The sequence below is a fragment of the Crassostrea angulata genome, chromosome 8 (assembly GCF_025612915.1).
Source record: "Crassostrea angulata isolate pt1a10 chromosome 8, ASM2561291v2, whole genome shotgun sequence".
NCBI classification, from domain to species: domain Eukaryota; kingdom Metazoa; phylum Mollusca; class Bivalvia; order Ostreida; family Ostreidae; genus Magallana; species Magallana angulata.
This window is the reverse complement of record NC_069118.1, coordinates 11206759-11218538: the sequence shown is the minus strand read 5'-3', so window position 1 is coordinate 11218538 and position 11780 is coordinate 11206759. Positions and strand designations below refer to the sequence as shown.

Genomic DNA, 11780 nt, shown 5'->3' with positions numbered 1-11780 from the left:
TGGAAGATGATCTATCAAATACTATGTGACGATATGGTGAGTTTGGGACAACCTCTCATTCACTCCACCCACACAATACGAAAATAAGATATTACCCTGCATAGTTAGTTTTGGGAGTTGGACCCCATCAAACCCCACCACTGAAACCCCACCTAATCATGCAAACCTCATCACACAATGTAATGATGAGAACTTACCCTGAAGGGTGAGTTGGGTATCTGTACCCCTCCCCAGGTGATGGTGATGGTGTGTTTACAGGACTTCTTGGGCATGTATTTACACTGGAAGGTCCCGTCCTTCTTGTCCAGGACCTCTATCGGGACTGGCTTCAGGTCCACATCAAGACAGCTCACACTCAGTGAGGCCTTACCAGCCTTCTTGGCATCCACTGTGAATTCTGTCCATTTGTTCTGGACCACTCCTGACTTCTCCAGACCGGGGCCAAAGGCTGTGACCTATATACCAAATATAAACAATAGTTGCATTTAAAATCACCACTTTTCATTATCAATTAAGCTTGAGCAAGACATGATCAATATGATCAATATAATGGTTATGGTATGATTTGGTTGCATCAATTTTTGAGATTTTGTAAAAATGACTGTTTTGAAGATATGTAATTTCATGAAAATGGTCTAATTCTGTTGTGTTTTTTTTTTAACTTCAATCAACATCTGATCTTATAGATGGACAAAATAAAGTCATCCACAAAATTAATATTCATTGAACAATGATAAAAACACAGAACATAAGTACAAATACATGTAGTTGTCACTTAAATCTGACCTTCGATGCATTGAATGCTTTGGTTTCTGGTTGGATTTGGACCATGTAGGGAGACTTGGGAATGTCATCTTCATTACAGAGGATGTGGACAGCATACTCCCCGGGGGCGGTTGGGAAGTAGGTCACATCGGCCGAGCCGTCCCCATTGTCCTTACAGTCTATCTTAGCCTGGGAGGGTCCCTCAATAGAAAATCCTGTAAACAACAAACATACCACACTACAGAATCAAGCAAACAAACCATATAACTTGAGATGGAGGGTCCCTTAATAGAAAATCCTGTAAACACAAACATACAACACTACAGAATCAATCAAACAAAGCATATAACTTGAGATGGAGGGTCCCTTAATAGAAAATCCTGCAATCTATCAATCATACATGTAGTATAGAAACTTCAAATCAACTAAAATCATTTACATACAGATAGTTTTTTGCTTCTTCCAAACCAAACTTTTTCATCTCTTACCAATACAAGATATATGGCTAATAATCGGATTCTATCTTGGATTTCTAGAATAGACAATTATATCAGTCCCTTACCGAGAGCTCCAGTCTCTCCCTGGGTCTCCACGGTGAAGCGGGCAGGTTGGTTGACCACACCCCCCTCCAGACCTGGGCCGTAGGCACGGATCTTTGATGTTTTAGCGGGGCCCACTTCAACCTTGAATGGACTCTTGGCAATGTGCTGCTCACCGAATGTGATATTGATGATGTACTGACCCTGTTTCAGGGGGATATACACACACTCATACACACCCTCCTCAGTCTTACTCTTGGTACATGTGCACTTAATTTCAACTCCACCTATTGAAAACAAGATATATTACATGTATTTAAAATATAGAAGCAAACCTTAAAACAAATAGATTCAGATAATTTTGTAAAAAGTTATAATATTATTACAAAATCCCATTACATATTGTTACTTTTACCACATTATAATATTATACTACACTACAACAGAACTACATGATGTTCTAACTGTAATATCTCACCTGGACCAATGATGTGAACTTTGACCTCAGCTGACCCTGCTCCTTTGGTGTGAACCTTGAAGTCAGCATTTTCATTGACCCTTACTCCTTTAGGCTGAATGCCTCTACCAGTAGCATAGCACATCTTGGCGTTGGATGCTGTAAAAAATGTACAATTGTTAGGTGACAAAATACATGCTGAAAAATCATTTCTGTTCATGTAAGACTTCTTTGATTTGAATTTGCAAAAACTAATACACATACAGCAATGTTGTTTTTTTTGTTTGATAAGGTACAGATTTCAATCAACGATGGGATGATTTAATATCAAATAAAATTCAATTGAAACCTTTATCAATAATTGGACAACATGTACAATTGCTACTGGTTTAACTGATTGTCAGCAGTGTCTCTTACCTGGGGATACGTTGACGCCATAGGGACTTTTGGGGATCTGCTGTCCAGCAAACATGATGTTGATGGAGTGGAGGCCCTGCTCCATGGCGATGTATTCCACCAGATAAGTGCCCTCCTTACCGGGGACAGGGGAGATGCTGGGGCGGATTGTGTCCTTCCTACCGTGGGGGTCAAGGATGACCACATCAATGCTGCCTTTGCCTGCTTCTGTCAAGGTCAAAGGCAAATCGTTCAACCAAAGGTCAAGGTGAAATAATGTTTTTTTGTAAACATTGTACATGCAAGTTTGTTTTCTAATATATGAATGAGTTTAATTTTTATGCTATTAGATGAAAATGCTGAGCAAATTCTAGCCTGATGAATTGACATTCACTAAATTTGGATTCGTTGTTAAGAAACTAATGGATCTGAGTTTTAATACAACTTAGTAATGTCTACAAATAAAATGAAATGGCCATTGCTACAGCTGTACAATAGATAAATTTCTATGAAGCACATTCCCAATTTCTAATAACTAAATCGTCTTGTATAAATATATACTTCTAGTTCTATATATTTGTATATCTCTGCATATTTTAAACAACTGCATCTATTTCATGAATACACATTACTCTGACTATTCCATTCAATATTATTCTTACTTTCTACATGTGCAAATACATGTATTACGTACAACACCAAATTGAGGATAACATGCATGTCTCCGTTTCCAAATTCTAGTCACATATGACTAGTACCGCAAAACTCAAGATTTTTTTTAAAGCTGTTAAGAATTTGAAAAATAAAACTTTTTTGCTGTTATCATTCAAAAATGGAAGTTTTATTGAAACAATAATTTTAGCAAGGCGAAATAAAAATAAAATGATAAAGTTAAGCTTCTGGAGAAAAAAATGAAAAAAATGACATTCGGGTTAGTGATCGACTTTTGTATTTCATGCAAATTTTAAACTTTAGAACAAAGACATTACCAATCCAATTTCTATGTTAAATGTCGATAAAAAATAGATTTTCATTGATGAATTATTCAGAATTATGAATGAATGAGGAATTTAGAGTTATTTTGGTAAGCCTTTGTTTGAAAAATGATGAAATGTGATCAAAATCACGGGAACTGTTGCACTGGAAAGGCATTTTGTGTACTGGTAATTGTATCCCTAAAAAAAAGGAGTGCAAAAAGGTCAGGAGCTTCAGTGGAAGGTTAATCCCCATTCCTTGTGAAAGCCTAAAAAAAAAATAATCTCATGTCTGAAAACTACATGAGAGTATTTCTTTTCTTGATGCCATGAACCAGATAGGAGTTGCCTTGGTTACACAGGTGCATTGTGGGTAGACTTACCTTTCTTTCCCGAAGCTACTACTATTTTAACTGCATCTATAGTAATGTGAAGTAGGGTAAATTGCTGAGGAGTGGATATATATATATTTATATCAAAGAATTCCGATATATCAATTCAGAGAGTACATCAAGAGAAAGAATTGTACACAAGATTGTGATATATCAATCAATAAATCTCAAAGTTCAGAAAATAATATATATGAGATTATAAAAGTTCAGAAAATTTTTGAAAGATAAAGACAGACTTCTCTTTTAAAAATAAAAAAAAACATATTTTGTTTCATATTTTCTTATTACTCCTACAGTACATAATACAGCTAAAAAGTGCAAACTATAAAGCTTAATAAAATGTCCCAATTCCTTTATACCACTCCCTTATCATAAAATCAATCACCAAATGCATAACATATAATGTCCTTATAAACTTTATTTACGGTAATCAAGTGTAATTGTCTTCATTTAACCATTGATGGAATGTAAGCAGAAGTTAAGGCAGTAAAAGGCAGTATACATGTAATATAGTGTATAGTAAGGTGTGTATATTCCCAGTCTATATACCAATACTACAGAGAAGAATGTTACCTATGTCACTTAATAATTCTGCTGGTACTGCATCTATCAAAACAAGTCAGCACACACTCACAACACTAGTCTACCAACTCATTGTACATATGTATCACATTCCATGAATAGATATATATAGAGAGAGATGCACATGAATCATGATTGAGTTAACTCCCTTTGACCAGCTTTTTTTTTTTAATAGAAAATTCATAGGTGAAGTAAAAACGTGAAACTTAATGAATAAATCATAAAATTGCATAACATTACATATTTTCACTACAATGGTCTTTAAAATCTTTAACTAAAACTTTATTTTATTAAAAAAAAAAAAAAAAAGGAAAAAAAGCCAAATAGAAGATAAACTCACTCTTTGTGAAGACCTCGAAGTAAGTTCTCTTGGTTGCTATGACGCCGGTCTTCTCCAGACCCGGGCCGGAGGCAGTGACCTTGGTGGGGTCACCAGCCGCTCCCTCGACCTTGACTGAAAATGGAGACTTGTTGATCTCTCTTTCACCAAATTTGATGATAACCTGTCAAAAACACAAGTCATGATAATTTAACTGCTATTTCTTTTTTACACTTACAATAATATCTAAAAATGTAAAAGCGATAGCATTCAAAAACTTCAACATAAGTAACTGGTTACAAAGACAAGTAAAATTACTGGTAACCTAATAAATTTTCTTTGGTCCCAACACAAATTAAAGAAAGGGTCTATTAGTCACTATTCCTGTATACTGTGGATTCAACAGATTTCATGGTGCTTCAATTTTAGGGGGGAATTCGTGGGTACCTCTCATCCATGAATTAACATTCTCCATGAATTAATGAATTAGGTAAATAAAGTCATATTTCCTTTTTTAGGTATAAGAGATTACACACAATTACATCCCCACGAACTTATAAAAGTTAAGCAATCCACAAAAATTGGCCCCACAAAATTTAATAATTCCACAGTACACAAATTTTCACATTTGAAAGAAAAATGACTATAATACCTTATCCTTTTTACTTCTCTTCATTTTTAGCTAAGGTATGTTCTACAGCTATCTGACCAGAGCTTACTAACACTATAGCCATGTCAACATGTATGTGCTTTGCTTTTATTTACACATCATAAACTGGACCACTTCACATCTGCTGTGTTTATGATTTACAGGTGATTTTATAGCAACAAACAAATTGTTCTTAAAACTGTGTAGGTGTTCTGTATGTATACCAGGTCAGAGTCTATTGACACTGACATCAAAAGGTAACTCAGGTTAAGGTAAATTGGTCATTTTCCTTTAAAGATTATCTTAAAATGTGTCAAACTTCAACCTCACCCATCAGATTTTTCATGAGTTTTTTTTCTTCTGTGCAATCTTTAGATTGACACTTCATTGCATAAGCCAATTCTATGATGAACAAAATTGGACAATATCTTAAGGACAGTATCATATAATTTAGATTTTGTTGATGTCCTGACAGAGTTGTGTGCCCTTACTTTGTATTCTCCCTCCATACTGGGTACGTACACACAGGAGTACGTTAGATTCCTGTCGTTGTTAAACACGCACTCGCACTGAAAAAACAAAACAATGAAAGAGATAGAAATATCAAATGTTGTAAATTATTTCAAAGACTTCGCAAAAATATCCAAATTAGTGAATATTACTGGTCACTTCTTTTGAAAAGAAAGTTTTCTTGTTGTGGGCTTGTGAACAACTAATTAGTTACATCTTGCTACAGATACTACATTTCTTGTGCAAGTAATGCTCATCATATCTGATTCAATGCTTATCATATCAAAAGAAAACTATATTACACATATTAAGTTCCCTGTGATTTATTTTGTGGTATACCACACCCGCATCCTCTCTAAAACCCTTCCACAATGCCCCCTCCCATGGACTTACAGTTTCTTTCTTTCCTTTGGGGTTCAGTACAGTGACCTCCAGGGATCCCTTGCCAGCACTGAAGGTTTCCACGGTGAAGCGGGCAGGTGCTCCGACCTGGTTGCCCTTGGGCTCCAGACCCGGTCCGTAGGCGCGGACACGGTTTGGGTTGAGGCGTGGTCTGACGGGAGCCCCGGGCTTCAGTTTGGCCTTGGGGAACTGGGACAGGTAGGTCATCATGGACAGCTCGTCCACCTTGGGATTGGTGATTTCCTCGGGCTTAATGAGCTGTTACAAACAAAAACATACCAAATTAGGAATCAAAAAAAATAACCCAAAAATAATGCATTCATTAGCAAGAACTAGGAGATGCACAGCTAAGCCTATCAACCTACTTTGATTTCATTTGAGCTGGCCATATTTAATTTTACTAATATGCAAAGAACCGCAACTTACATATGCATCAAAAGACACGACTATAAATTTCATATACCTACTTTCTTTTCATCTGAGCTGGCCATATTTTGATTTTACTTCCAAAATTTTCAAGAAAAACAAATCATGTATGTTTCACACCCAACCAAAATACACAACGACATGTAACACAGACATCTGTTGTTGTCCTGTGTAATCAGAGTCCACCAGTAAGGGAGGATATTTGTATGGGGTATTCAAAGCCATAGACTTTTAAAGACATCAAGCTTGTAATCTAATAGCATCATTTCACATAATTTCTAAAGCACATCCCACAAGCCCAAAAATTGTTTATCTATGTCTATATAGACCCCTAATGGAATGCATTTGACCGAGGCACACAGTTATCAATTATTTCACAGCTAGGTCATCAATGGTAGATATAATTAAGAACGAAATATTTTTTCTTTAATTAACATGTTACTTTTCTAAGAGTAAGAGTTATTCCCCTTTTCACACACCAGAATGTACTCCACGACCAAGAACTAATGCACCCCAAAAATATGTTTTAATAAAAAAAAAAGATTGTACTTGTAGAACTAAAAACATGAAAACTTTTGTCATGCAAGCAAGCCAATCATTATCTACAGTGGTGTATCAAGTTGTCAAAAAATTAAAATTTTTATAAGTATCTCGTTGTCAAAAAATCTTTAAATCTAACTTTCCAACAAACTTGAAATAAGGACTGGCCAAAACACGATATCTGAATTGGAAAAAAAAACATACAGAGGCCTCAAAATTGTGATAAAGAGAAGGGCAAGATTAATAACTGTCAAGAAAATACAGTTTTTTAATTTTTTTTTCTGTAGCTATCGCTAAACTGTCAAATGCATATTTGATACTTGAGGGCATTTGAAAATTGTGTTATCCATTTCAGCTAGTGCAGAAGACTTCTTAACAATGAAGACTGGAGCAGACAGACAGTATATATATTTATTTCTGTCATGTATATCTAGTCTCTGATCAGACACAAGCCTCAAGATAACCCTGTCTGTGTATATACACACAAATCATATCTGCTTCAAAACTAATCGCAAAACATGAAAAGTTACTTCAATTAGGTCTGAAGTTTTCTTTTTCACTCAAGGTTTAAACATTTCTGTGAAGAAAATTTTTTTTTAATCTTTTTTGTAGAGAAGTCACTTTTTATCTATCACTGTTAATGGTTTTTCAATTGCTTTCAGCAACTTTCCTTGTTGTTTGTGAAATTAACATATGTGTTTCCTTGTCGATGAATAAAAGTAATAAAGTTGACTTCATCCATTATCATACGCTTCGTCTAACTTGCTTTAGTTTGGATGTTTTACTCTACATGTAATAACCCAAAGTTTTATTTCATTTTCCACAATTTCCTTCTTTCATAAAACCTTTCATCAAAAAGCTGCTATATAATATCATGTGAAGATTATTAACAGATAATTACCCATATGAACCTGAAATTGGTAATTTACCCAGAATCACTGCCCCCAAACAACCTGGATAAGTTACTTCAATTACCAATTATAGCCTCGTCTTAGTGGAATGCTTTAATTTTACATCATGAAATTCCTACATGTTGTTTCAATGATAAAAACCTTGTTTAACTCATGTTAGAGATAAACTTGTTGTGATGCAAAATGCTAAAATTCCCTTCCTTTTCCCTATTTTTAACTTCTCTTATCCGTCCACTAGCCACTCATTTGCTTTCCTAACCCTCATCTCAGTGCAATGTCAGCAGCAACCAAGATACAGAGAACCATTTTTTCAGCCAGTATCCCACAGACGTTATACCTGAGGAATATCCAGCCATTTCTCAGCATTGTCCATGGCCTCCTTGGCATTTTTCTTGGCGTTCTTGGGATTCCAGTCCTCCCAGTCAGGGCAGAGACCTGGGGAGAGAGAAAACAAAAATCAATCAAAGAGAGATAACTCCACCACACCTATTGCACTACACGGTGACAAGAATTTTGTAGTAATTGCAAGGGGCTGGTGTCTGAGGTTTTTTGAGTGGTGCATGCAGTCATTAAGGATCTCCGTAATGACTAGCATCCTTGAGCACTACATACACTACCAAGATCAAAGGGGTATATAAGTCAAACATCATGCATTGTTTATAAATACGGTACTTGACTGCGAGACCAGCCTGCTCTTACAGTACATTGTAACCGACAAATCTATACAGACAGAGACCTACTTTTGTCAGCTGTATTATTCATTTATTTAAAAAACCAGTTAGTGAATTACGGCGCCCATACAAATCTTATCTCTATCGTAGCTCTCTTTTGACAGGACCACAATTGTCACATAATCTCGCCTTAAAAGGGGGCATTTCTACAAAGGTGATACTGACACCATGACATGGGGGGTTCAGAATCAAAGACTTAATTAACGACCGCAGGTTAATTTACCCGTCGGTTACAGGTATCGAACAAAAGCTCACTGCTTTCTTTGAAATAAATGGAGTTTAAATGGATGGCATGTTATTAATATAACGAAAACTATTGTTCATTAATATAGAAGCAAGAATTAGTCATGGATTCAGCTGTCACGCAATACCTATATTAATACAATATAGCCTAGAACTTCTACTTCATAAAAATGCAATTTACATTTTCGATTGGAAGCAAATAAAGATTGGGGGGGGGGGGGGGGGGGGGGTTGAAATCATAAAAAAACTCTAAAATCTACAAAATCTTCACAAAAATGCAAAGGACATGATTAACCCTGCACTCTAGTTGTTATCTGAAAAAAATTTGAGTTATTTATGTTTTATTTATCAAAATACGCCCACTGAGAGATTAAAAGCTTTGATACATAGATTCCATCAAACTGCCGAAAATCCATCTTACAGGTTCATTTGTATGCAATAGGTTTTAAGGAGGGTTATTTTTTAAACAATCTGAAAACCTAAGGTGTGTAAGGCGAACAACTGTCTAAAGAAAAATTGCTGACTAAGAAATATTAATGCTTTATGAAGGCATTCTAGATCTGAAGGGAAGCATCAAGATTCATTTTTATTATTTTTAGGTAAACCGCCATTTATATAGCATTGAGCTTTGGCAGACATAAAATGACAACAGCTATATTTGAGCTGACAAATTATTTAATTCTGTGGCTGAGTTAGCATTGTTATATAGATCCAAGGCTGCTGATGTTATATAGATCCAAGGCTATACAGAAAAACTGTGCAGAAACACTGTATGTTACCAGGGTAGCTGATGAAAGTATAGGCTTAGAGTGCATTTCCAAAAGACTCTTATCAGAAAAATGCACCCACCCAATACAAACATCCACCCACCTAGGTATCCAAAAAATAAACTAAAAACCAGTCCATCCGGTGACAGGGCTATCAAATAATATATTGAAATGCAGACTGGTTTGATAGCAAAAATGGCTGACAATTAAGTTCAACTTGTAACTAGGCCGGCAATCGTTGTCAACCAAATTAGGTTCACAATAGCCAGAGAAGTGGTCCAAGGTCAGTGTGATATGATGCATTACTATCTCTGAAGTCTAAATTTTGCAAACCCCAACCATTGAGACTGTAATTCAAAATAGTACAACTTCCATTTAATCAAGTCTTCTTATTTTCAATTTGAATCAATTATCCATGCGTTTTAGGAGGTATATATGGGACACCTTGATATTGTTCTTTCTTTCTTTATAAAGAAAATTCTACAGAATCTGTTATAAATGGGTTTTTTTCCACAGCTTTGATGTCTAACAATGAAGCGCAATAAGATATAGTAAAGGGCTTTTGATCTCCCAGTCACAGTTTTGAAATCTGCCAAATCTTTTACAATTTTTATCTTCTCATCTTAAATTTTGAAATGTAAATTTTTGGTCAGAAATTACTAGTATACAATTTAAAAAACTTTAAAATGCTGATTATATTTTGAATAGACCGTTTATATCAATACTGTTATTCACATTAACATCACAAGATGTCCCATACAACTTAAAGAATTTAAAATTTCAGCACCAAATCAGTGAAAACATTACCAGGTCCGACAGCATCGACGAGGGCTCCGATGGCCCGGCCGTCGTTCCAGTCTGTGGTGAAGTTTTTGATTGGCTGGTCGGGAACCTTGCTCTGGACCCAGTTGAGCAGCCTCTGTTTGGGGGTGGGGCCGCCCTCGGATGGGGTGGGCTCCTCTCCCTCCCACATGGGCATAGAGATTGAGTAGTGTAAAATGAGGGTCCATATCAGACCCAGGATCAGCTTCAACTTACAGTCCACAATGTCCGAACTGTCTGTAAGATAAAGCAAAGAAATTCAGGTTAGATTACTAGGCTTACATGTATATATATCAAAGGTAATCAAATCTACTCAGATAATGTAAAAAATCTAATATCAAAACACATAAATATAAAGTTTCTAAGGATAATGATATTGATTAGGATAATGTGTTTCCAGGTGCATTTTCCAAGTTTAAAATAGGTTTTTATCCAACATATATGTACTGAATTATTGATTTCATCTGTTTATACATGTATATCAGCATATACATGTATATGCAGTCAGCAATCAAGCTGACTGATGTCTTTTTCACATTTACTTAAAAATTTTATTAGCTGGCTTTACAATTTTTGACCACTTTCTCAACTCCCTTCCATTTTTTTTATTTTTGTGTAATCTCTAAATCTCCTTCATGCATGTGTTTGCTGACTTGTGAGAATGTATCTCTCCATTATTTATAAACAATTCTGATACGGATCTTCAATAAGCTGCAGTGAGCGGCCAGTCTACAGTCTGCTTACTCTCCTTGTTGATAACTTATAGAGATAATTACAAAATCTTCACATCTCAAAACAACCCCACAAAACAACTGCCAACTTAATGTACCTCTGTTGAAGCATTTCACTGCTTTTTGATATCCAACATCTTGAGATAATTACAACAACACAACAGACTCAAATATAATGAAGTTGTTTCTACTCTCGGCTATGCTTCTTACTAAACCCTTACCCAAAGCTTCTCATATCTTTTACACTTTGAGAGTACTTAGTAAGCATTTAAAAAGCTCATATCCCAATATTTGTCAAGACATTTAAGTCTTTTAATAAGGCCATCTGCTTAAATATTCGACCTGTTATTTATATATTTCCTTTAGAAAGGAAGAACCCCTGGTAAAGTTTAAAATGATTCACTGATGATTGAAAAGATAAACCTTTAAATAAGTTTTTTACAATTAATTCATTACATGGAGTAAACACTCGACCCTTTCACTTGTTCAATTATAGGTTATTTAAAAACATGTTTTCTTCTCTACTGCGTCTGCATTCCACAGACATATTTTAAATGCAGATTGTGTGGTTAAGTCGTAAGCAGCACCTTTTCCCCAAACCCAAATAAGGCAAGAAATCAAATA

General features: G+C 35.4%; 1 protein-coding gene across 13 annotated transcripts in view; it reads right to left on the bottom strand.

Annotated features, from left to right (window-relative positions):
* Nucleotides 1-11780, bottom strand: part of LOC128161257 (filamin-A-like) — a 68867-nt gene that overhangs the window by 32195 nt on the left and 24892 nt on the right. For 7 of the 13 annotated variants that reach the window (XM_052824498.1, XM_052824504.1, XM_052824503.1 and 4 more), the window contains 12 exons: nucleotides 10411-10662; nucleotides 8200-8297; nucleotides 5977-6243; nucleotides 5565-5642; nucleotides 4446-4608; nucleotides 4097-4129; nucleotides 3515-3550; nucleotides 2179-2385; nucleotides 1783-1920; nucleotides 1328-1591; nucleotides 787-980; nucleotides 198-455 (listed from right to left, as the gene is read on the bottom strand). In XM_052824498.1, coding sequence (XP_052680458.1) covers nucleotides 198-455; nucleotides 787-980; nucleotides 1328-1591; nucleotides 1783-1920; nucleotides 2179-2385; nucleotides 3515-3550; nucleotides 4097-4129; nucleotides 4446-4608; nucleotides 5565-5642; nucleotides 5977-6243; nucleotides 8200-8297; nucleotides 10411-10662 — 1988 coding nt within the window. Of the gene's footprint in view, nucleotides 1-197; nucleotides 456-786; nucleotides 981-1327; nucleotides 1592-1782; nucleotides 1921-2178; nucleotides 2386-3514; nucleotides 3551-4096; nucleotides 4130-4445; nucleotides 4609-5564; nucleotides 5643-5976; nucleotides 6244-6452; nucleotides 6593-8199; nucleotides 8298-10410; nucleotides 10663-11780 lie in introns of those variants that run through there. The other 6 variants (XM_052824510.1, XM_052824505.1, XM_052824507.1 and 3 more) reach the window with 4 other exon arrangements.